Below are 24,156 nucleotides of genomic sequence, written 5' to 3'. Positions count from 1 at the left end.
AAACTTGAACTATTTCTTGCCCTTCTCGACTTGCATATTAAAATAAATTAGACTAAAATGTGTACCATAGAGCCACTTTAACATGATTTTAGTGTTATTTTTTGCACACTTTTAATTATGTCTTCATGATTTTGTCTTTACATATTTTATGTAGCCTTTAATTACTTCTTCTACACCCTGCTGTAAAGCTGTTAATGTTTGACGTAAAGCACTCTGAATGCTGTTTTTCATTAAATTTGACATGAATAAACTTGACGAATAACAGCAATAGTTCCCTAATGTTAGCTGCTAGAACGTGAGGGGAATGTACCGACAGTAAAGAGTTAATGGAGCTGCTATGTGACGGAGGAGTTATGATACCAGTTGTTATTAACCATCCAGTTGTTATGATGTGTGGTGCATGTTCAGCACATGGCTGAAAGAGGGATCTGTAGGTAGACATCAGAGAAGTGCAAGTATCTGAAAGAATCGGTTTAATGTTTGATCTATGGCTACTTCCTGTGCTGTCTGATGTGGGAACCATGTGTTCTAATGACGTTCAGCAGACCTAAAAAATAAGAGTAGAGATGAACGGGTCTCCAAAATGATCCAAGTAGAATAAGGTGCATCACTGTCTTTCTGCTTATAGCATGTCACAGACTGCTCAGTAGGACAAATGATATTCAATGTAGGGTTTGTTAACACAGAGAAAACCTGGTTGTGCTGAACTTGCTTCATAGTTCAACTTCTGGCTTTTCCTTTTTACATGAATCACTAGCATAGTGCGACACGTTGACATGAGGCTTCTAAGGTGGTTTGATTTGTACACCTTTAGAAATAAGCAGCAACCTCGCAGATTAATTTTATAATTATAGAAAACATGAAAGTTTTATGTGGGAACGTCTTAAAAAGATGAGGGCTGAAATAAAGAGTTTTATTCAGAAAGAAGCGTCGCAGCAATGAAAACCATAACAAAAAATAATGTCTGGTGTCTGCAAACAAAGGATAAAGAACACAAAATAATAAAAAATAAAGAATAAAAAATAAACCTAGAATCAAGCACAATGTGTCCTTTTATTGCTGCCTTCATTCACCTCCAGTGTCAGCACTGAATCAACTGGCTGTAATAACAAACAACTAGCTGCTGTCAGCTAGCATGTGCTCGTCATCTTTACACACACACACACACACACACACACACACACACACACACACACACAGCTGATATGCTCTCTCACAGACATTCGCTAGAAGTTTTCAGTCATGTGACCCGACTATGAGTCACGGAAAGGACAGCAATCACTAGCCTGATGTTGGAGAAACACAGTTAGCTGATGACTTGTTTCAGCACTTCCACCACAACCAGCTTACACAGTCTGACAGCTGCACATCCAGGAGAAAATGAGATTTCATGCCGTTACCTAACAGCCTCATCCAAAGGTGTTTCTGAATACTGCCGTCATATGCAGAAACTGCAAGCCTGTTGTACTGGGTTGAATTTGATTTCTATATCACCGATGCTAAACATCTGGAGCACAGATCCAGCTACAAGGTCCAGGACTGAGCAGGTGGGATCCGGCATCAGACCAAAATGGGACAACATTCCTTCAACTGGTCTCCTCACTTTCCACATGTTTACAGACAGATGTGAAAATAGGAGATGTTAGACGGTAGGGCTGGGTGATTAATCGGATTTTAATCTCACAATCACAAAAACAAAAGGGTGCGTTTTTTTTCCCCTTTGCAGTTTCCTCTCATGCCGTCTTCAGTTGCCAATCGAACGCCAATGGCATTGCAGCGCTGTAAACTCCTCCCACAGCTGCTTTGGTTTCATTCAGCCACTGTTGCCAACTTGACGACCCCCTTGGTGACCTTTTTGTTAAAAGCGACTAGTGACAAATCTAGCAACTCTTACTGGAGTTATGAGAGACTTTTCTGGTGTTTTGGCGACTGACTTGAAGGCACATATTGTTCTGCAGTTACTGTAAAGAACGAGCGATGGGAGCCTCTCCCCATCATAAAGCACCAGGTGGTCAGTCACTCAGTCGGCTGCAGGTGCAATGTAGAATAACTGTAGTAGGTTGTGGAAGTTCACGAAAACATAGGCTAAATATAAACTATTCAGTTTACATCGGTATTTGCACTTTTTCAAGACAAAGCTTCCCGTTATTTGTTTGTTTTCTAAAATATGTGGAATCCTAAAGGCATTGTTTTAAAGCCATTGTTTCATGTTAAATAAATTCATGTAGTTAAAGATAACGAATTGTGTTAAATAATCGAGATCTCGATTTTTAGTCAAAATAATAGTGATTATTATTTTGACCATAACCAAGCAGCCCTATTACATGATGCTAATAATCATCCTGGCACTACTTTTACAGGCGTGTTTCTGCTTTGGATTCACATCAGCTCACTTTTTGATTTTTACATGAAAGGATAAAATGTTTAATCATCGGATATGCTGTTTATCTTCAACTGGGAATTAAATGTGAATGAGTGGAAGAGATTTATAATCAATGCTTTCAGTTTTTATTTGCATTTTACACAATGCCCCAACGTTTTTGGATGTGGGTTTTACATCTTAACAAAATCATCCAGTATTGGGAAATTAATGTCAAATGAATCATAAATATAAATACTAAACCTTTACTGAAACCTGAGAAATTTGTAAAAATGTTTTTAATAATAATAATAATTCATAAATCGGAAAAGCTTTGGAAAATGAAAGGCCACCGGCTGCAGCTACAGACTGTAGAACTGATGAAGGGTGGTGCAATACAATGGCAAGAAGAGGTGAGTCACTGTGAGGTCTCCTGACAGCAGGAGTCACTATTCTCATGAATAGAAACATATAAATCCTTCAGGTACCAGGTTGGCCATCAGGGAATCCTAATAAAAAGTGTACAATTGCATTGGCACAAAGAACAAGAGCAAAAACTATGGAAAATAAAAGAGAGAAAGAGGGAAAAACTGGAGACAGAGTGTATCCAAACCCTGTTATTTTTGTGCTTATATACATTTCCCCCTCATCTGATCAGATGATCTTCAAGGAGACCCACAAACTTACATAAATAATGTGTCACTGTGAAGAAGTTAATCTGAACTGATCTGTCCCTCTGAGATGCAGAAGTAGGCTGGTATACGCTGTGTATGTGGCGTGGAGAGGATATCACCTCTGAACAGGACAACCACACCTCAGAGAAAAACAAAACACGGATACACAGCAGTGGTTGCACTAACACATCAAAGATATATCCACCAAAGCAGTGAAAGCTATGTGCAAATGGACAGCTTGTATTTTAGAAGCTATGTGAAAGTGTGGAATGACTTTCGTGTCTTATAAGGAGAAAAAGGACTGAACGGGCGCGTTGATGTGTTGAAGTAATAACCAGCATCATGGATCCTTAGTTGGTGGAATTAATCTTGTGATAAGTCAATTTTCCTGCTAGCAAATATCTAAAAATATTTTAAATGAAAATAACTAGAAAAAGCAATGATTATAAATCTCATCAGCTCACATTTTGTTACCGATTTGATAAAAAAAAAAAACATGCAGCTCAGGATGTGGGGATCATATCAAAGTCAAGATATGATGCTGGTTGAGGTTGGTTTTCCTTAGCTAAGCTACATATTATGAACTGTCTGGAACTAAAGTGTCGATAAAGTGCCCTGAGACGTTGTGAAGCGGTGCTGTACAAATAAAGCTGGACTGAATTAAACGTTTGGGAAGTGAGGAGACAAGCTGGTGGAGTTTTGAGTTTCAGTCTTGTCCCCAACATACAGAGATTCCTTCTGATTCTTAAACCATTTCATGATATTATACACTGTGAATGGTGGGATCTTCAAATTCTTTTCAATTTTACCTTCAATGTTTTTCTAAAATCGTTCCATATTTTTAGACACCTTTTGTTTCAGACTGGTGAACATCTGAGAGACTCTGCCTCTCTGAAATGCTCCTTTTATATACCCAGCCATGCTATTAAACTGTAGTTAGTTAAAGCTGGGGTAAGTAATAGGGGTGGGAAAATCTAATCGAAAAATCGAAAATCTGGATTTTTTGCTTCACAATTTTAAAATATATTTTAATAAAAAATAATCCATTATAAAAGTTTTGTAATTTTCACAGTTTTTATTGATCTTTTTACTTGTCTTCTTGGGCATTACAGCAGCAGAATGATGGTCAGGCTACTGTGTTGTTTTTTCTTGTCATTTTTCTTGATTTCAATTAGAAAAAAAAACAAGTTTTATACATTTTCTTTGTTTTTAAATCTACAAAAATCAGCAATATCAAAGAATTTTGAGAATCACAATTTAAATGGAATCAGCACGCAAAAAAATCGTAATCAAATCGGGACAAAAGCGTATTGTCGCAGCCCTAGTAGGAAATGTTGGGGAGCTAGCTGGATGTGAAAGTGGCGCCCTGTCTTGGCTCCTCCCCCTCTGGTTTTGCTCCTTGCGTGATCCAAGACTTTTTTATTCGCAGCTTTTTCCACCAACGATTTTCTCTTTCTCGGCTGTTTAGCAGGAGGCAAATAAACCGAGCCGGGTCGGGAAATCCTTCCGGCATTTTCTCAGCCATGTTTACCTTCCGAGTTTCTTCTTCACTACTTTGAATTTTCATCCTAACAGGCTGTTTATATGCAGGAAATGCTTTATATGATGTGGAATTCTCTGCCGCTACAAATTAGAGAAGCCACATCGCTGCCAACTTTTAAAACACGCAAAAACAGCCAATTTTATGATCTGGCATTTTATCCAGTTTAAGATTCTGCTTTTTATTCTCTCTTATGTAATGCTTTATTGTTTGTTTGTTTTTTATTTCTTTAACGTTTGATTGCTTTTATTGTTTTATCCTTCATTCCATTAACTTTATTGTTATAATCTCACTGCATGTTTAATATTCAGCACTTTGTTGCAGCTGGTGTTGTGTGAAAGTGCTTTATAAATAAAGTTGAGTTGAGTTGAGAGTTGAGGGTGTGGCTATCAGGTATGCGCTGCTGGAGGGGGAGGAGGGGAGCCGGGAGAAGAAGCTTACAAAATATAAGAAATGAACAACTCCATTTGGTCCGAACGTTTGGATTGTTCAGAGTTTTTACAGATTTACAGTAAACTGAGGGATCTAACTATATTTCTTATTGTTCATGATTACAAAATGAATAGACTACTATCAGGACGAGGAACCACTTCACCCAGAGTAAAAAATTAATGTCTCTGAGCAACATTACCCCAGTTTTAATCAAATGCGATGTCAAATGCTCCTCAGTTGTTTCAGATTTGTACCGATTACTTTTACAGCATTTGTTGTTCCTGTTTCAAACCTTTAAAAATGTGTCTCTGCCGTCAGATTTATATATAAAACAAAAAATCATATTTTTTATCAAATGATAAAATGTCTGTTTCAACATCTGATAAGTTGTTTAAAAGATTTTTACATTTTAAATCAGTGCCCAAACACTGTTTGTTTGGTTTACGCTGCCTTTATTTGGAAGTTTTACTTCCAAATAAAGGCATCATTTCCCCCCTAAAAACCTTTTTCCCCATTTAGTGAGAATCATCATAATAAATTATAAAATAGGATGCACTGAACTGAAAGTTGCATTCTGCTGACTTCAGCTCTGCAGCAGCCCATCATAGATAATGCTGTCAGCATCTATATTACAAGCTTAGCTTCTTCCTGTGTCAAGCAGACGCATCTATTACAGTAATTAAATGCAACGCTTGCTTTACCTGCTAAACACAGCTGCTCACACAGACACACAACAACAGAAGGAAGCAGTTTTACCTTGTGCCTGGGCTGGTTGGGGGAAGACACCACCACTGTATTGCAGATGGTGAGAGCAATGAAGAAGTCAATGATATCGGAGAGGTCAGAGGGCAGCTGGGACATGGGCTGTCTATGGAAGCGCATGAAGTCCATCTGACTGCTGCATTCATTGACTTTATCAAGAAGCTGAGGGTCAGGGGTGATATCTTTCTCCTGCAGGAAAGAAAGAGGGTTTTATTGGAAGACGGAGCAGATAGTATGAAGAGGAGGACGGCAGGGCGGTGGGGTAAAACCATAGACTGTATATAAATAGATGGACGTAGCCTCCGTAACGTCACCCATAGGTTTCTGAAGAGCTGAATGGAAGCTCAGTGGGCGGTTCCTGCCATCGCCATCTTGGCAGCGGCATGCTAAGAGCTAACTGAGCTAACCTGGACATAACAGGAGCTAACCAGCTAACGGAGGTAAACGGGCTGAAGTTAAGTCACGTTGTTAACCGGCTAAAAACCACAGTTGTTCTACGTTCTTCTTACTTGATGCGGGAGATCGGGTACCTGTCAATCAAAAGGACACGCCCCTAAATATGCCGAACTTCGATATTAAATTACTTTTAAACGTACGAGTTAGAAAAAACTCGCTCCCCCCCAGTTGTCATGAAGGTAAACCTGACCTATTAAACCAAAAATGGACTTTTGTACCAGGCTGTAAACATGTTTATTTCTGCTGAAAACATGTTTATTTCTGCTGAAAACATGTTTATTTCTGCTGTAAACATGTTTATTTCTGCTGTGAAGTTGGTCTTTTTAACATGGGAGTCTATGGGGCTTTGCTCTGTTTTGCAGCCCCTAGTGGATGAAGGCGGAACTGCAGTTTTATGCACTTCTGCATAGGTTTCACTTTTAACCGCCAGAAGCTCCGTCCATCTTTCTTATGCTGACTGTGGTTAAAACTGACCATCGGGCTGCTGAAAGCTGTGTGCTTAGATAAGATGCTGGCTCGCTTGGCTTCAGCTCTGCTGCCTGTCCGCCGATGGGACTTGGTGCTGTGGGAACGCAGGACTACGCGGGCGCTCTGGTGACTGGTCACACTGTCCCGCCTCGGCAGGGTGCCGCCATGTGACGTACATTCCTCCTCCTCAGAATCCATTTCCTGATACATGGCAAGTCTTTTAGCTACGCAACACACAGAAAGCATGAGCCATTAAAATACAAAGGGAGTCTCCTCGCAGGAATTCGTTGGCTCTGTCTGCCTCACCATTGGCATCATGGGAGTACTCCACCCCTGCGACGGTGCAGCGTCTGAACACCATCTTGTTTTCTGTCAGCGTGCCCGTCTTGTCAGAGAAGATGTATTGCATCTGGCCCAGATCCTCTGTGATATTAAGTGCTCTGCACTGGAGGTGAGAGTCCGTCTCCTCGTCGTACAGATCCATGTCCTGATGGATGAAGTACACTTGGCAGATCTTGACAATTTCAATTGACACAAAGAGGGAGATGGGTATCAGCACCTGCGAGAGGAGAAAAGGTATTTAGGGAAGAGCTGCTTATCACTAGAATGGGTCAGTAGTGGAGTGGTTTAAACATTACACTTAAGGTAATATAGCATGAAGAGTAGAAAATAGGTGTGGAGCTTAAAAAAAAAAAAAAAATCTAATTAATTGCAGGCCTTATAATAAATTAATCTCGATGAATCATATTTTACTCACATGATAAAATTTGGCCCAAAAAGCAACATTTTTTTATTTTTTTATTTTAATGGATTTTAAAGGACAATTAAATAAAATAACAGAAAGAGATTAATAGTATAAACTCAAAGTCTATTAATGTCTGAAAAATGCATTTATGTTTTCGAAACGTAAAAAAAGAAATAGAAAACATGAACAAACAGTTTAACTTTCGTTTCAACTAACAGCTCCAGTTATTCTCTAATCAAAAGTCCACAACATGTTGCAGTAAATTTAACTTTCATCCACATTAATAAACATTAATATCTGTGGCAACTTCAGTCTGGTCATGCAGCAGATGTGATCGCCTCCTGCTCTGACTGCAGCGTGGAGCTGCATGAGGACCGAGCTACTCGTTTCTTCTTTAGGAGGGGGGAGGGGGGAGAGGGAGGTGCTGCTAACAGAGAAAACTACACTTCTGATATCACCACAAACAGACACGAGATGCTCGTCTTGTCTTTAAATAAACTCGCAGAAGGTCTGAAACATCCCTAAATATAGCGCTAATGCGGCTAAGTTAGCAGCGGAGGTACTGTGTGTATCAATGTAACTGGTGTACCAAGAAGTTGTGCTCTGACAGAGGTTCCGCCATTAGAATGTGTTTGTTTTTTAATCTGTAAATGTTTTCATAATTAATTAATTGTAATTAACACGTTAAAGTCCCACACCTTGTGCAATTATATAAAAGAAAACAGGTATACGTTTAAATACGTCTAAGTAACAAGCTAACAAAGTTAGCATAATTATTCTAATCAATCAATCAAAGATGGTTTATTTATCCCTGAGGGGAAATTCAAGCTTCAAGCTAGCTCGTCCAATGTTAGACATACAGACATTTAACATTTATGACAAGTTTACAGAACCGAACTGAAGCTTAGGCCCTGCAGCCAGTTACCGGTGCCGCTGTATAAATGAGGAAAAGGTGACATGAGGAAGGATGGGTCGGTGTTGGAAAAAAAAAAGTATCTCTACATGTCACCTAAAGGGGGAAGGATAAAGATGCAACAAAAAAAACAAAAACAAAAAAACACACCTCTAAAAGCACAAATTAAGACAATAGACACACAAAATGGTAGGGGGGTGGGGGTCTCCTAGACAGCCAAGTGAGGTCGCTGCCAAGCAGCGCCCATCCAACTCGCCGTCCAGAGAAGCCAGTGGAAGATAAACGAATTGATGAATGGTTCTGATAACATTCATATGAAATAAATTTAGATAAAATAAATGCCTGAAGGTTAAAAAGGACAAAATGCATGAAGATAAGTCCATTAAAACTATTCATAAAAGTTACACAGTTATAATACTAAAACAAAAATCATTTAAACTTTGAAGTTAGCTAACAGTTAGCTTAATGTAAACATGATTCAAATAAATATTTAACGGCTAGTAGGGTTCAGTTTATTGAAAAAAAAAAAAACATAGGTTAAAAAGCTGACTGCAATACATATTGTTGTGCTCATATGTATTCATCCCCTTTCATTAAAGAAAAGGCTGAATTTACAACAGTCACTCAAATAACTGGAGACTTAAAGGTGGAGTATGTAAGAGTTTCAATATTTTCAAAATAAATTTAGTAAAAAAAAAAAAAGTGATAGTTTTTTTTTAAACATGTAGGTTCCAGTCTGTCCATATTTGTTTTTAAATTACAAGTTTAATTAATGACAAAGACCCTTCTTAAATGTTTGCCTACCAGTAAAAAAAAAAGTGCTTTTTGTCATTTGTCATTAATTAAACTTGTAATTTAATAACACATCAAATATGAGCAGACTGGAACCTACATGTTCAAAAAACTATCTTATTATGATTGTTGTTATTTTATTAGTTAATTTATTTTGAAAATATTGAAAATCTTACATACTCCTCCTTTAAAAAAGGAACAATAACTAAATATTTGCAAAAATATAATTTAGTAGTATAAGACACTGTTTTTTCATTTAACTGAGTTGAAGAAAGAAAAAAAAAACCCAAACAAACGAATTGGTCCTGGAAAAATCAGAGCACTTTTCAACAGTGGGACAAAATACCTGTCAACAGGTACAGAAGTCTGACTGAGAGGAACAGAAAACACCTGACTGGAGCGGAAACATTAAAGGATTGTTCAACTAAATGTTAGTTTATGAGTGATGTAATATGTAATAAATTATCTGATTTGTTTCCTTTTTTAAAAAAAAAAAAATTCTATTGAACCAGAATTAGAAAATAATGTAATAATTTTCATAAATGTTTTTATTTATTATTACTTTAGTCAATTTCAGCTTATTTTACAGGCAGCTGTTCTTTTTCCTTCTTTAATGAAAGTGTATGAATAAATATGAGCACAACTGTATGTCAGTAAAATAATATTCAGTTGAGAAATCACAGAAAGTTGTACAACTTTAAGCTTATTTGTTTACGTCCAAAACCTTAAAAGTTAAACAATGATTAACAAGTCGACTGTGGATTAGTTTGTTTAAAAATGCTGCTGTTCTCCGTAGCAGGACATTTCCAGGCAACGTTTCTGTTTGGAGAAATGAGTGGTAAAACGTTTGGGAGGGTAGTTAAGTCTGCGCTCTCCTCCCCCTCCCTGAATGCCAGCGTTCGTAGGTCTACTTCACTGGAAATGCAGTCACTGTTTACATAATGAAGTCAAAGTAGCATCTGCAGCGACTTCTCTGCTTTTTGGAGCAGCTTCATATCAGAACTGAGCTGCAGTCTGACACGGGACACGGTGACATTCCTGCTTACAAGCCAACCTGTCAGCAAACAGATCAATTTGTCAACAAGTGTTGCGTTTCCTCTTTTTTTTTTTCCCCCATCTTGTATGAGGGAGGTGATTTGCAGCGTGAACATACTTCTCACTGCAGTTTGAGGCTAAATAGAGATAAAGATTTAGAGGTTACATGTCCCTGCAGTATCTGCTGTGAATGTGATGATTCACAGCCACCGTGGCACATGTTAAACTTACCGAAACCTTTTGTTTCATACGTTTACCTTCACTTTTGTTGTTTTTTTGGTTTTTTTTTAAAAGTCTCTCTGTATTGCATACCTGCAGGACGATGATCATGGTGAGGAAGAGATAAATGGCTGACATGATGGGTGATAGCTCTGTCCCTTCTGGACCAAGAACATCAAACACGGGTCTCTTATCGCCGTACTGAAACAGCCACAGCCCATGACCTGGAACAGCAACACCACAAGGTCAGCTCCTACGAGCACGGCAACTAGAGGAAAGAAATAAAAGAAATGCTTCCTCAAAACAACTTTTACTATCACATACCAACAGCAGCAAACAGGCACATAACCAGCAGGATGATGACACACCAGAACACGTCTACATTCATCTGTCTCTCCAGTTTACTGCGCTTGTAACGCGGGCCGTTGTTATTCAGCATGGCTTTGGTCTCATGACCTGCGGAGATGCATGGCTTGTTAGGCAGATGTCTGATACGGAGTGTGACACATGACAACGCTGGTGTTGTTAGAGCTGACCTGCGTAAATGACTATCCCCACGGCCTCCTCTGTGTTGCGGATGGTGCAGCCTCGCAGCAGCAGGTTTTCTTTGTAAAGTGCATCTCTTCTGCCGCTTCGATGGATTCTGCCAGGATGGGAGATGTGTAAAAATGGCTGCAAGTGCAGGCAAAATGACCGTGGCAACACACTGGTGAGATGTAATGAAGCTCTGAGTATCTATTTATACAGAAAAGCCCAAAGACAACATCGGTTTATTCGTCTGAGCACCTCAATCAATCACACTCTGAAGCAGCGTGGTTTCCCCCCCACACCCCTCCCCTGAACAGAGGTCCTTATCTCAGCACAAATTCCCACTGATACGGAACAAGCGACAGTGCTGCCGCCTCGTTCGAACCCCCTTGGGCTTAGAGTCAATCAGGCAATTCACTGCCTTATCGCTGACCCTCAATCCTCACTTGAAACCTTTAAAGCTTGTCAGACTCATCCAGAGAGGCGATGGGATTCAGCTCCCAGCCGACCCGCCCACCGCAAGACGTTTTAAATCCCTTTTAGGAAATGTTAACTAAAAGCAAGACGCGTGCTAAGCTGTATTAAACTAGAGGCCAATACCGTCAGCCCCAATCCCATTATTAAAGAAAGGATTTACATGTGTGCACGTACAACAGTCCAGCAACCGTAAAGTCTGGTTGGAGCTTCAAGCGTCTGTCAGCATGTTTACCAACAGGAATGTTCATCTTTTGGCCTTAGTCAGCAAGCCAGCTGACACATCGCCACCATTATAGATTAATAAGAGTGTCCCCGAGCTCAGAGCAGCTCATGCACGACTCGTGCGAGTGCAAAGCTCACACTGAGCGAGAAATTGATAACGCCCTCTGAGACGGGGAGGGCCTTCTCTTCCAGAAACGGAGCAGGATTAGACTTGGTGTCACTGGCCGCGATGTAATGAAGCCGCCATGCCCTGCGCTCCGCCGTAGCCTGGCAACGGAATACCTGAAGCATCTGGTCTCCTTCTGAGCAGAGCGTACATGTCATAATTACTGGAGTGCTGGTCGGCAGCGAGCGGCTGCTAAACCGAGAGCTCAGAGGAAGCGTCTCATCCTCTACAAAGCAGCGAACAACTTAACAGAAAAAGGACATGAACAGACGGCTGGCCTGGCTTGTACAAAAAAAACAAAATCTGCAATTTAGGATCTCAAACTGTCATTTACTACCAAATTTCAGTTTTTTTTAAAAAAAAATTATGTACCTTAAATATATACCGGTACAGCAATTTGGTCAACTGAGATGTTTTTATATGTGTTATAAAATATCTGAGTTGTTATATTAGAAAAATGTGAGAACTATTAACACAGATATAAACTGTTATAAAGAAAGTAGACAGATTTTTTGTTTTGTAGTTGCATCAGGAGGATAGCAGGTATCTGCAGAGAAATTAAATCTTACTCTCTGATAGTTGAACTTACTCCCCAAATCACATAGTGGAGCAGAAACAAACATATTTTAGCTCTGACACATCAAGTTCAATGCCATTACAAGCGCAGAATTACACACATACACTCACCAGACACTTCATTATGTACAACGGAGCAACTGCTTGTAAACACAAATATCTAATCAGCCAATCACATGGCAGCAACTCAGGACATCTAGTCATGTAGACATGATGAAGGACGACTTGCTGAGGTTCGAACTGAGTATCAGAAGGAGGAGGAAATAAACAAACTGCTGATCTACTAGGATTTTAACACACAAGCATCTCTTGTGTTTCCAGAGAAATTCTCATGGTGGAACGGGAGATTCTCATGGTGATGAGGTGGAACGGGAGATTCTCATCATGATGAGGTGGAACGGGAGGTTCTCATCACGATGAGGTGGAACGGGAGATTCTCATGGTGATGAGGTGGAACGGGAGGTTCTCATCACGATGAGGTGGAACGGGAGATTCTCATGGTGATGAGGTGGAACGGGAGGTTCTCATCATGATGAGGTGGAACGGGAGGTTCTCATCACGATGAGGTGGAACGGGAGATTCTCATGGTGATGAGGTGGAACGGGAGGTTCTCATCATGATGAGGTGGAACGGGAGGTTCTCATCACGATGAGGTGGAACGGGAGATTCTCATGGTGATGAGGTGGAACGGGAGGTTCTCATCATGATGAGGTGGAACGGGAGGTTCTCATCACGATGAGGTGGAACGGGAGGTTCTCATCATGATGAGGTGGAACGGGAGATTCTCATGGTGATGAGGTGGAACGGGAGATTCTCATGGTGATGAGGTGGAACGGGAGGTTCTCATCACGATGAGGTGGAACGGGAGGTTCTCATCACGATGAGGTGGAACGGGAGATTCTCATCACGATGAGGTGGAACGGGAGATTCTCATCATGATGTGGTGGAACGGGAGATTCTCATCAAGATGTTGTGGAACGTGAGATTCTCATGGTGATGTGGTGGAACGGGAGATTCTCATCACGATGAGGTGGAACGGGAGATTCTCATCACGATGAGGTGGAACGGGAGATTCTCATCACGATGAGGTGGAACGGGAGATTCTCATCACGATGAGGTGGAACGGGAGATTCTCATCACGAGGTGGAACGGGAGGTTCTCATCGTGATGTGGTGGAACGGGAGATTCTCATCATGATGAGGTGGAACGGGAGATTCTCATCAAGATGAGGTGGAACGGGAGGTTCTCATCAAGATGAGGTGGAACGGGAGGTTCTCATCACGATGAGGTGGAACGGGATATTCTCATCACGATGAGGTGGAACGGGAGATTCTCATCACGATGAGGTGGAACGGGAGATTCTCATGGTGATGTGGTGGAACGGGAGATTCTCATCATGATGTGGTGGAACGGGAGATTCTCATCAAGATGTTGTGGAACGTGAGATTCTCATGGTGATGTGGTGGAACGGGAGATTCTCATCACGATGAGGTGGAACGGGAGATTCTCATCACGATGAGGTGGAACGGGAGATTCTCATGGTGATGAGGTGGAACGGGAGATTCTCATCACGATGAGGTGGAACGGGAGATTCTCATGGTGATGAGGTGGAACGGGAGGTTCTCATCACGATGAGGTGGAACGGGAGGTTCTCATCGTGATGTGGTGGAACGGGAGATTCTCATCAAGATGAGGTGGAACGGGAGGTTCTCATCAAGATGAGGTGGAACGGGAGGTTCTCATCACGATGAGGTGGAACGGGAGGTTCTCATCATGATGTTGTGGAACGGGAGATTCTCATCATGATGTTGTGGAACGGGAGATTCTCATCATGATGAGGTGGAACGGGAGGTTCTCATCATGATGAGGTGGAACGGGAGGTTCTCATCATGATGAGGTGGAACGGAAGATTCTCATCACGATGAGGTGGAACGGGAGGTTCTCATCACGATGAGGTGGAACGGAAGATTCTCATCACGATGAGGTGGAACGGAAGATTCTCATCATGATGAGGTGGAACGGGAGGTTCTCATCACGATGAGGTGGAACGGGAGGTTCTCATCACGATGAGGTGGAACGGGAGGTTCTCATCATGATGTTGTGGAACGGGAGATTCTCATCATGATGTTGTGGAACGGGAGATTCTCATCACGATGAGGTGGAACGGAAGATTCTCATCACGATGAGGTGGAACGGAAGATTCTCATCACGATGAGGTGGAACGGGAGGTTCTCATCATGATGTTGTGGAACGGGAGATTCTCATCATGATGTTGTGGAACGGGAGATTCTCATCATGATGAGGTGGAACGGGAGATTCTCATCACGATGAGGTGGAACGGAAGATTCTCATCACGATGAGGTGGAACGGAAGATTCTCATCACGATGAGGTGGAACGGGAGGTTCTCATCATGATGTTGTGGAACGGGAGATTCTCATCACGATGAGGTGGAACGGGAGATTCTCATCATGATGAGGTGGAACGGGAGATTCTCATCACGATGAGGTGGAACGGAAGATTCTCATCACGATGAGGTGGAACGGAAGATTCTCATCACGATGAGGTGGAACGGGAGGTTCTCATCATGATGTTGTGGAACGGGAGATTCTCATCACGATGAGGTGGAACGGAAGATTCTCATCAAGATGAGGTGGAACGGAAGATTCTCATCATGATGTTGTGGAACGGGAGATTCTCATCATGATGAGGTGGAACGGAAGATTCTCATCACGATGAGGTGGAACGGGAGGTTCTCATCATGATGTTGTGGAACGGGAGATTCTCATCATGATGAGGTGGAACGGGAGATTCTCATCATGATGAGGTGGAACGGGAGATTCTCATCACGATGAGGTGGAACGGAAGATTCTCATCAAGATGAGGTGGAACGGAAGATTCTCATCACGATGAGGTGGAACGGAAGATTCTCATCACGATGAGGTGGAACGGGAGATTCTCATCATGATGAGGTGGAACGGGAGATTCTCATCACGATGAGGTGGAACGGGAGATTCTCATCACGATGAGGTGGAACGGAAGATTCTCATCAAGATGAGGTGGAACGGAAGATTCTCATCATGATGTTGTGGAACGGGAGATTCTCATCATGATGAGGTGGAACGGAAGATTCTCATCACGATGAGGTGGAACGGGAGGTTCTCATCATGATGTTGTGGAACGGGAGATTCTCATCATGATGAGGTGGAACGGGAGATTCTCATCATGATGAGGTGGAACGGGAGATTCTCATCACGATGAGGTGGAACGGAAGATTCTCATCAAGATGAGGTGGAACGGAAGATTCTCATCAAGATGAGGTGGAACGGGAGATTCTCATCATGATGTTGTGGAACGGGAGATTCTCATCATGATGTTGTGGAACGGGAGATTCTCATCATGATGAGGTGGAACGGAAGATTCTCATCACGATGAGGTGGAACGGGAGGTTCTCATCACGATGAGGTGGAACGGGAGATTCTCATGATGTGTAGTAACTGTGCGATGCTTCATGTCAATACGGAGCAAAATCTTTGAGGAATGTCTCCAACACCTTGTGGAATCTATGACACTCATAATGAAGTCAGTTTTGAGTCGGTACCAGTGAAGTGGACCTAATAATGTGGCCGCTGGGTGAATGAGAGTCTATATTTAGATTTTCTTTTATGTCATCACTCAAGTTCATTAAGCAGCTTTAATAAACTTTAAGAGGATTTTTCATTTTAAGAGGAAATCAATTAAAATAATGAAAAGTTTTAATCTTGGATTAATCTGTGTCAAAGAGGCCTTAATAATCCTTATTGTCAGCAGTTCTACTCAGTCAGCAATTAGCCTAAATGCTAATAAATGTTATTAATGAAGAATTAGAGTTGCTGCATGGAACTCTGTGCGCTTCCTTCATTCCTTCCTCTGGTGTTTCAACACATTTACAGGATGTAACAAATGTGTATTTATAGACATTTGTAGACATTTATAGACAAGCGGGAGAGTGAACATGCATATTTATCAACTCTCACAAAGCTCGACGAACTGCAGCTTCATTTTTAAGTTGGGCAGATACAGATTCGTCTTATTCTGGACATGAAAAAGCACATACGTCTTCAAAATGTGCAGAGTGCAAAAAAAGTCTCTCAACCACATCCTGTGAAGGCAAAAATCACAGCACTGATTCAGAAATTCTGTTTAAACACAACTACAGTACGAGCTGCAGACTCCTGGCTTCACATTGTTTACACGATCATGTAAACTGCTGCAAAAATCACAGGAAACTGAAACCAGAATCCCTTCATGTGCACCAGCAAATGCATGTCTAAAAGCAGCTGTCACTCACAGCCAGCGGTACTCACATGTAGCCTCTGAATCTGTTCAGGTCGTTGTTGGGCTTCTCACATTCTATGATGCTGTTGTACTTCAACGGGTCGAAGTCGCAGTCCTGCCAACAGGAAACAAACAGCTGATTACTGAAGAGTCACGATAAGCTTCAAACTTCCTGAAGGTTTGGTGCATCGTGCAAAAAGGTGTGGCATACTCAGCCAGGTAAAAACCTGAAATTTACATGAAAAATATGATTTTCTGCAGGACTTTTAGATCCATGTGAGGTTGGTGTGAAGAAAGATCTCATTCCACCAGAGCTTATTTCACTACTTTGTTGTTAGGAAGCACAACTTTTAAAATGAGTAAATAGAGTTAAACTATAACCTCGTTTCCAGAAAAGTTGTGATGCTGCGTAAAATGTAAAAATAATAACTAAACGTAACATTTATAAACATCAGCAACTAGGGGTGGGAAAATCGAACCGAAAAATGGAAAATCTGGATTCTTTGTTTCACAATTTTAAAATCGATTTTTTTGTCAATAAAATAGATTTTTTTTTCAATTAAATAAAATTAATTTACTATAGATTTTTTTCATTTTTATTGGTTTTATTGATCTTTTTACTTGTCTTCTTGGGCATTATAGCAGCAGAGTGATGGTCTGACTACTGTGTTTTTTTCTCCTAACTGAAATCAAGAAAAATTACTAGCAAAAAAAGTTTTTTTATAATATTTTTGGGGTTTTTAATCGACGAAAATCAGCAATATCAAAGAATTTTGAGAATCGCAATTTAAATCGAATCGGCACTCTAAAAAAATCGGAATCGAATCGAAACAAAAGCATATCGTCGCAGCCCTATCAGCAACTCATATTTTATTCCCAGTAGAAGATAAACAACATATCAGATGGTGAAACTGAGACTATTTATTATTTCCTGGAAAATCTGAGCTGATTGTGAATCTGATGCAGCAACACGTCTGGTGAAAGTTGTTCCAGGATGATGTTTAGCATCGTTAGCATCGTTAGCATCTCCTCTTCCTTTAACATCTGTCTGTAAACATCTGGGAAGTGAGGAGAGCAGCTGCTGGAGGTTCAGCAGAGGAATGTCGTCCTGTTCTGGTCTGATGCAGGATTCCAGCTGCTCTACTGGACCTTGTTGCTGGATTCCTGCTTCCATGATGCTCCAGATGTTTTGTACTGGTGAAACTGGACTGCAGCAGACCAGTTCTCCTGTTCCACCATGCTGCTGTGATGATGCAGGATGTGGTCCAGCATGGTGGAACCTGCAAGGTCTTCCCTGAAAGAGACGTTGTCTGGATGGGAGCAGATGTTTCAGCATTGATGGAGCTTCCCAGATGTGGAAGCTGCCCACGCCATCGGCACTAATGCAACCCCATCCCATCAGAGATGCAGGCTGATAACAAGCTGGATGCTCCCTCTCCTCTTTAGTCTGCAGGACACGCCGTCCATGCTGTCCACAAACTATTCCACATCTTCATCCAGGTTTCCACTCAGAACATTTTAGATGAGCTTTGGTCCAGAGAAGACGGCGTGTTTCTGGATCCTCTTCCCATATGATGGAGCTTTAACCTGCAGGTGTGGATTTCAGGCTGAACTGGGTGATTTCTGGAATCTTCCTGAGTCCATGCACTGGTTTCCAGTTTTTAATGCCGTGCTGCCTGAGGACCCCAAGATCACCAGAATCCAGTTTGACCTTTTGGCTTTGTTGCCTGGGCGCAGAGATTCCTTCCGATTCCCTTAGGGTGCATTCACACCAGGACAGTCCGATTGGGGACTTGGCTAAATGAACCAAACCATGAGAATAATATATCCCCATTCCCACCAGAGGTGGCGCTGCACTGGTATTTAGCAAAAAAGACAACAAGACCTGCATGAAGAAGAAAACAATGGCCGTTTTGGGTTTTTATTGTGTCTTATGCGAGTATCCTGCAGAAATACACTGCAGCAATGGACGCAGTATGAACACCAGACGAGGCAGAGGACTCTTAACACCATCGCTATGGGTTTACCCACAATGCAATGCTACGTCAAATGCAGGAAGTGACTTTTTTTGTAGTCCATCTCCTGTATTTGGTCCGCTTGAAACAGACCTGTGTTTGTTGGCGGACCGAGTCGCTTCTTTGATCCGAGTCACAATTTGTTTGGCTCATTCACATTTCCCCAAACGAAGCGACTTTCCGAGCACACAGACTGATATGAATGTATCTTTAATTTTTTGATGATATTAAAACACTGTAGATCTTCACGATTTATTGTCTCAGAAGGTTTTCCTAAAACAGTTACACAACTTTTATGTGTTTATCCTCCCATCTGAGCAACTCTGCCTCTCTGAAATGCTCCTTTTATATCCCGTCACGATGCTTTGCTGCCATCAAACTTAAAATGAGCTCATTTTTTTCCAATAAAATGGTCAAATTTTTCATTTTCAACACCTGCGTTGGTCATGTTCTATTGGGATTAAGTTAATGGATTATAAGATCAGGAAATTGTTGCATCATGTTTTCATTTTACAGCGTCTCAGCATTTTAGAAGTGGGGCTGTTATTCCAGTAGTTTTTTCTTCGCTGTCCCACTAATCAGCTGCTAAACTTTCACTTTAAGACGTATATTTTTATTTATTTAGAAAGACTCAAACGTTATTTCTGCACAACATGCTTGAAGCCACTGTTAAAGCTGAAGTTAGTTTCTGTCTGATGAGTTAGTGTGAACAACAAACCGACAGGTTTGGTTTATATCAGAAGTTTTTTAAAGATTGAGGGTTTAAAGCTAAAAGGGAGGAAAAAAAAGATTTTGGGAACTTTTTCTTTTACTCTTTTCCGCCAAAACACACCAGAGTATGAATTTTCAAACAACCCTACAAATGCAAACGCTTATTTAACACTGGTCGTTTCATCTTAACAAACAAACTTCTAACTAAAATTACACAAGGAACAATCAGGAAGCCCTAAAAGTCAAACGTTTGGAGAAACATTAAAGCATCTACAGTGTGAAGACGTGAGGTGGATGTAGAGCGGAGGAGCATCTCTCTCACCAGGTCGAAGAAGCTGCGGACCACCTGCCTCTGCTTCAGGTTGGTCTCTCCATCCAGCGTGGCGGTCTCAATGTGGCAGAGGCGGTCCGGATCGCTGGAGCTCAGCAGCAGGACGTCGGCGGGGAGAATCTCGTTACATCGCAGCCTGATGAAGTCTCCAACCCGGACCTCTTTCCAGTACTTCTCCACGTAGCGTTTCTCTGCTCTGACAGAGAAACAAAACCAAAAGTATTTTAATCACAAAGTTATTTTAATAATTAAAAATTCAGTCCTGTGAAGGAGCGGCGACCTATCCAGGGTGTACCCTGTCTCTCACCCAGTGATCACTGGGATAGACTCCAGTTCCACCGCCACCCTTCAGAGGAACAAGCGGTTCAGAAAATGACTGATTTTATTAAACTTAAAATCCTCCTCGACGGTCTTCAAACTGGACTTCTGTGTTACGAGCAGGTCTGACTTCAACCTCGACGACTGATGTCCAAAGATGCTCATGGATGGATTACAGGTCTCTCATTTCTGCACATTCTATCATCAGTCAGTCTCAGGGAGGAAAACCTCCAACCACATCCGCACTCTTAATTCTGATAATTCACATGCAACCATCATCAGACTCCGGTGTGAATGGTCTACGGTACCGAAGTGAGCCAACATCGCACGCATCACGCTACGTTTACGTCTCCTCTGGTGCAGAACTGTGGGGTCTTCTTCACTTCAGACATATAAAATCTGGATGAAATTCAAACTGAGGTTGCTTTAAAAAGACACCAGGTGTGTAAGTGATCAAGTATCTCACATGAAAGTGGTCAGAGTTGATTCATAAAAACATTTAAACAACTCAGACTGTAAAAAAAACTTCAGATTCAGGTCACATGTGGGCAAAAAGAGTGAGATTTGAGCCACCTTTCCCTGCAGTGAGCAACTTCCTCATGGTTACTATCAGGAACTATGAAAACGGATCAATATGACGGCAATAAATGTGATGCATTTAAAGCCAGCAATCTATTCAACTGCAACAAGGTAAAAAATAACTCAATAAAAGTATAACTGTAATCTGCAGTAGAATAGCAGCTTTGTCAAGGTCTGAAACAAAAACAAGCAATGTTTTCTTCCACAACGTGCACTATGTAGAGCTGAGGCGATAAATTCATCCAGTCTGATGACTTCTTCTTCTTTTTAAGAACCATTTTTTCCAAGAAAAAGTTTCTGAATTCTGATATGAGCTCCTATAATAATGTTCTTCACTTTATATTACATACAGAAAACTGAACCCAAGAGGATTTACTGAACTATAAGAACACAAAAACCTTCGTTCCTTTTATAAAAAAAATCAGAAATGTTGTGTTTTGTCAACTGAGAGTTAAAAAATGAAATCAATGTGAAAGCTTATGTGTGTACCGCTCCTCTATCAACACAGTTCACGCCTCCAATGAGTCACTTTTGTCAAGTTTGTTTTGTTCTTTGGTATCAGGGAGACGGTAAAGAACTCATATTGTGACAAACCTAGCTGTAGAATCAGCTAATGTGATGGCGAACAGAAAAAAATGAACATTATTAGTTAACTTCTCAAAATAAGAAGCCAGTATTGGGTATGCATTGGTTCGTGCAACATGATCTCTAATGTGAATCTTCAAAACCACTTTAAAAGCCACAGTCGACACAAACGATCCACAGGATGCCCGATCACCTAAAGCACGGAAGGTTTCTGCTGGATGTTGGTTGTTAAAACAGTGAATTTATCAAAACAGATGTGTTATTTTATTCAATACATCTGTCTCTGTGGAAGTTTCTCAGGTCAGCAGCATGTGAAACGCTAGAGACGTTAATCACAATATCAGCAGCAAAAGAAAATCCAATTATGTCCAACCTTGACACAACAAACAGCTTGGATCAAGACTTCATGAAAACTGTAGAGCCACCAAACACTGAGCCTTTTGATGGCTGTGAATCCTGCTCTGTGCGTGGACGACAGTGCTGCTTTTCATTAGCAAAGCACAGTCTGTGCACACATACTTAGAAAAATCAGTCAGGACCAGGTCACCAGGTTGGATTCTTACCCACAATCACAGCTAAATGAGTACAATCAGGTGAGAACACACAGCTTTCACCTCTCTGCCACGCAGATGGGGAGGAATCCATTATTTCACAACTAGAGGAATCCAAATATTCCTCAAAGCTGAACTCTTAAGGCCTTGGATGTTTACTTTCCTCTCATTCTGTTTCAACACATGATTATCTGGCTAAACGGGGACAGCTGGCTTCATGCATGAAGGCCAGTTTGCAGGGAAATGCAGCAAATCACTGTTTGCTTTTCTTTTTTTCGTCCTTGCACATCAGCTGATGTGAGTGTGCAAGATGCATTCAAGCAGAACAGTTCGTACGATTCAAGGAGAGAAAAATCAGCAGAGTTTACACAGCAGCTGAACCCTGCAGGCTGCCAGCTCCACTTTCTTTCTTTCAGGCCCAGCTTACCTGCTGTAGACCAGACAGTCCATGTGATTGATTTCCTTATCAGACCTGTGTCTCCTGTAGTCTTCCCACAGGTCTTTAATGGCAGTGACAGACAAGATGAAAACCACAGGAGTCAGAGCCAGTTCTGGCTGGAAAGTGCTGACAATCGGGACGAAATTCAGCAAAGCGATGAAGACGAAGTAAACGTTTGCGAAGCGGTGAAACTGTTCAAACAGGTTTTTTGGCAGGAATGACAGCAGTGTGTACTTGGTCGTCTTAATTTTGTTGTTTGCATAATGTCTGTTTGGGTTTTCCTCTCCTTTGGCGAAGTCGTAAAGTATGTTTGCGTGGACAGTCCTGGTTTTACTCTCCTTGCTCTTCTTCTTCCTTTGCCTTTTGGCTTTTGAGGCTGTGGCCATCCCGGCGTCTTGACCCCGTTTTTACAACTTTTCCGCAGTTTTAATGTCCTCTCATACCGGGAAAAAAAAAAAAAAAGTTTGGTTATGTTATCATTGTTTTAACATGTAAGGAGCGTTTTCGTCTGTGGTTTCCTTGAAGTAGACAAAAGCTTCCTTTTTATCCATGTCGACTCCTGTTTTTGCGAGTCAGAGGGAAACTTTTGCCTGTTTAGCCTCCTTTTTTCCCCCCTCTACTGCTGGGAAGGATGCTGAGATAGGAGGAGGAATCGCCCGGACTTCCCGCAGCTCGAGGAGCGATTTATAAACTACATGGATAAGACACTTCCTGTCGCCGCGTACAGTGGAGCTGCTTGTAGATCAGCGGCTGAGCGCAGGCTGCGCACAAACAGGACGTTGGTCAGTGGACCAGGGGTCGCACTCTGTGGAAATCTGACCCTGTGGCCCCTCCTCGATCCAACCTGTTTTTTTTTTTTTTTTGTTTTTTTTTAGCTTTTTTTCTACTGCCACGCGGTATTATTGAGTTTACATCAGCCCACAGGAAGCAGCCAGATGTATTTAGTGTGTATAGTGAATACAAAACAGTTTTGTTGGGCAGAGTAAACTAGTTTAAGTGTACTCAACTTAAAAATGTAAAACTCTAATACCAAAAAAGTTGGGATGCTATGGAGAATCATGAATAAAAACTAAATACAGTTGTTTGGAACTCTCATTACCCCACATTTTACTCTAAATAGAAAACAGATCACATAGATGTTTAGAAAAATTTGACCTCATAGACTATATGAAATCATCTTGTACGGTTGTGCTCATATGTATTCATTTCTTTTCATCAAGGAAAAGGCTGAATTTACAACAGTCACTCAAATAACTGGAGACTTAAAAAGGAACAATGACAAAAAAATTTGCAAAAATATAATTTAGTAATATAAGACACTGTTTTTTCATTTAATTGTGTTGAAGAAAGAAAAAAAAAAAAAGAAAACAAATTGGTCCTGGACAAATTAGAGACTTTTCTGTTGAACAGTGGGACAAAATACCTGTCAACAGGTGCAGAAGTCTGACTGAGAGGAACAGAAAACACCTGACTGGAGCGGAAAAATAAAGGATTGTTCAACTAAATATTAGTTTATGACTGATGTAATATGTAATAAATTATCTTAGTTTGCTTTTTTAAAAAAATATTTCTATTAAACCAGAATTAGAAAATAATGTCATGATTTTCATAAAAAAAACGTTTTTTATTTTTGTTACTTTAGTCAATTTCAGCTGATTTTACAAGCAGCTGTTTTTTCCTTCTTTAATGAAAGATATGAATAAATATGAGCACAACTGTATCTGATGACAGGAGCTCATCTTGAAAACAGTGTCTGGAACTAATTGGAAACAACTGGAGAAGCATTTGACAGCTAATGAGGTTAAGCGGCAATGGGTTAGTCACATGGCTGGACATAAAATGAGCATTTTAGAGAGGCTGAGTCTCTCCCATGTAAAGCTGGATAGAGTTTCACCAGTCTGGAACAATCTGTGTATGAAAATTGTGGAACAATTAAAAAAAAAAAAAA

General features: G+C 41.0%; 1 protein-coding gene across 1 annotated transcript in view; it reads right to left on the bottom strand.

The window, feature by feature from the left end:
• Nucleotides 1-22,594, bottom strand: part of atp10a (ATPase phospholipid transporting 10A) — a gene marked incomplete at both ends in the record, with an annotated part of 62,845 nt that extends 40,251 nt beyond the window's left edge. Inside the window, 9 exons of the mRNA XM_079245719.1 lie at nt 5,762-5,956; nt 6,698-6,915; nt 6,998-7,250; nt 10,489-10,619; nt 10,720-10,851; nt 10,932-11,038; nt 16,709-16,794; nt 19,728-19,932; nt 22,197-22,594. Of these exons, the coding sequence (XP_079101845.1) occupies nt 5,762-5,956; nt 6,698-6,915; nt 6,998-7,250; nt 10,489-10,619; nt 10,720-10,851; nt 10,932-11,038; nt 16,709-16,794; nt 19,728-19,932; nt 22,197-22,594 (1,725 nt within the window). The remainder of the gene's footprint in view (nt 1-5,761; nt 5,957-6,697; nt 6,916-6,997; nt 7,251-10,488; nt 10,620-10,719; nt 10,852-10,931; nt 11,039-16,708; nt 16,795-19,727; nt 19,933-22,196) is intronic.
• Nucleotides 22,595-24,156: the final 1,562 nt, after the last annotated feature.

This window comes from Telmatherina bonti (genome assembly GCF_933228915.1).
Source record: "Telmatherina bonti genome assembly, chromosome: 8".
NCBI lineage: Eukaryota > Metazoa > Chordata > Actinopteri > Atheriniformes > Telmatherinidae > Telmatherina > Telmatherina bonti.
This window is presented reverse-complemented; position numbering and strand designations above follow the sequence as displayed.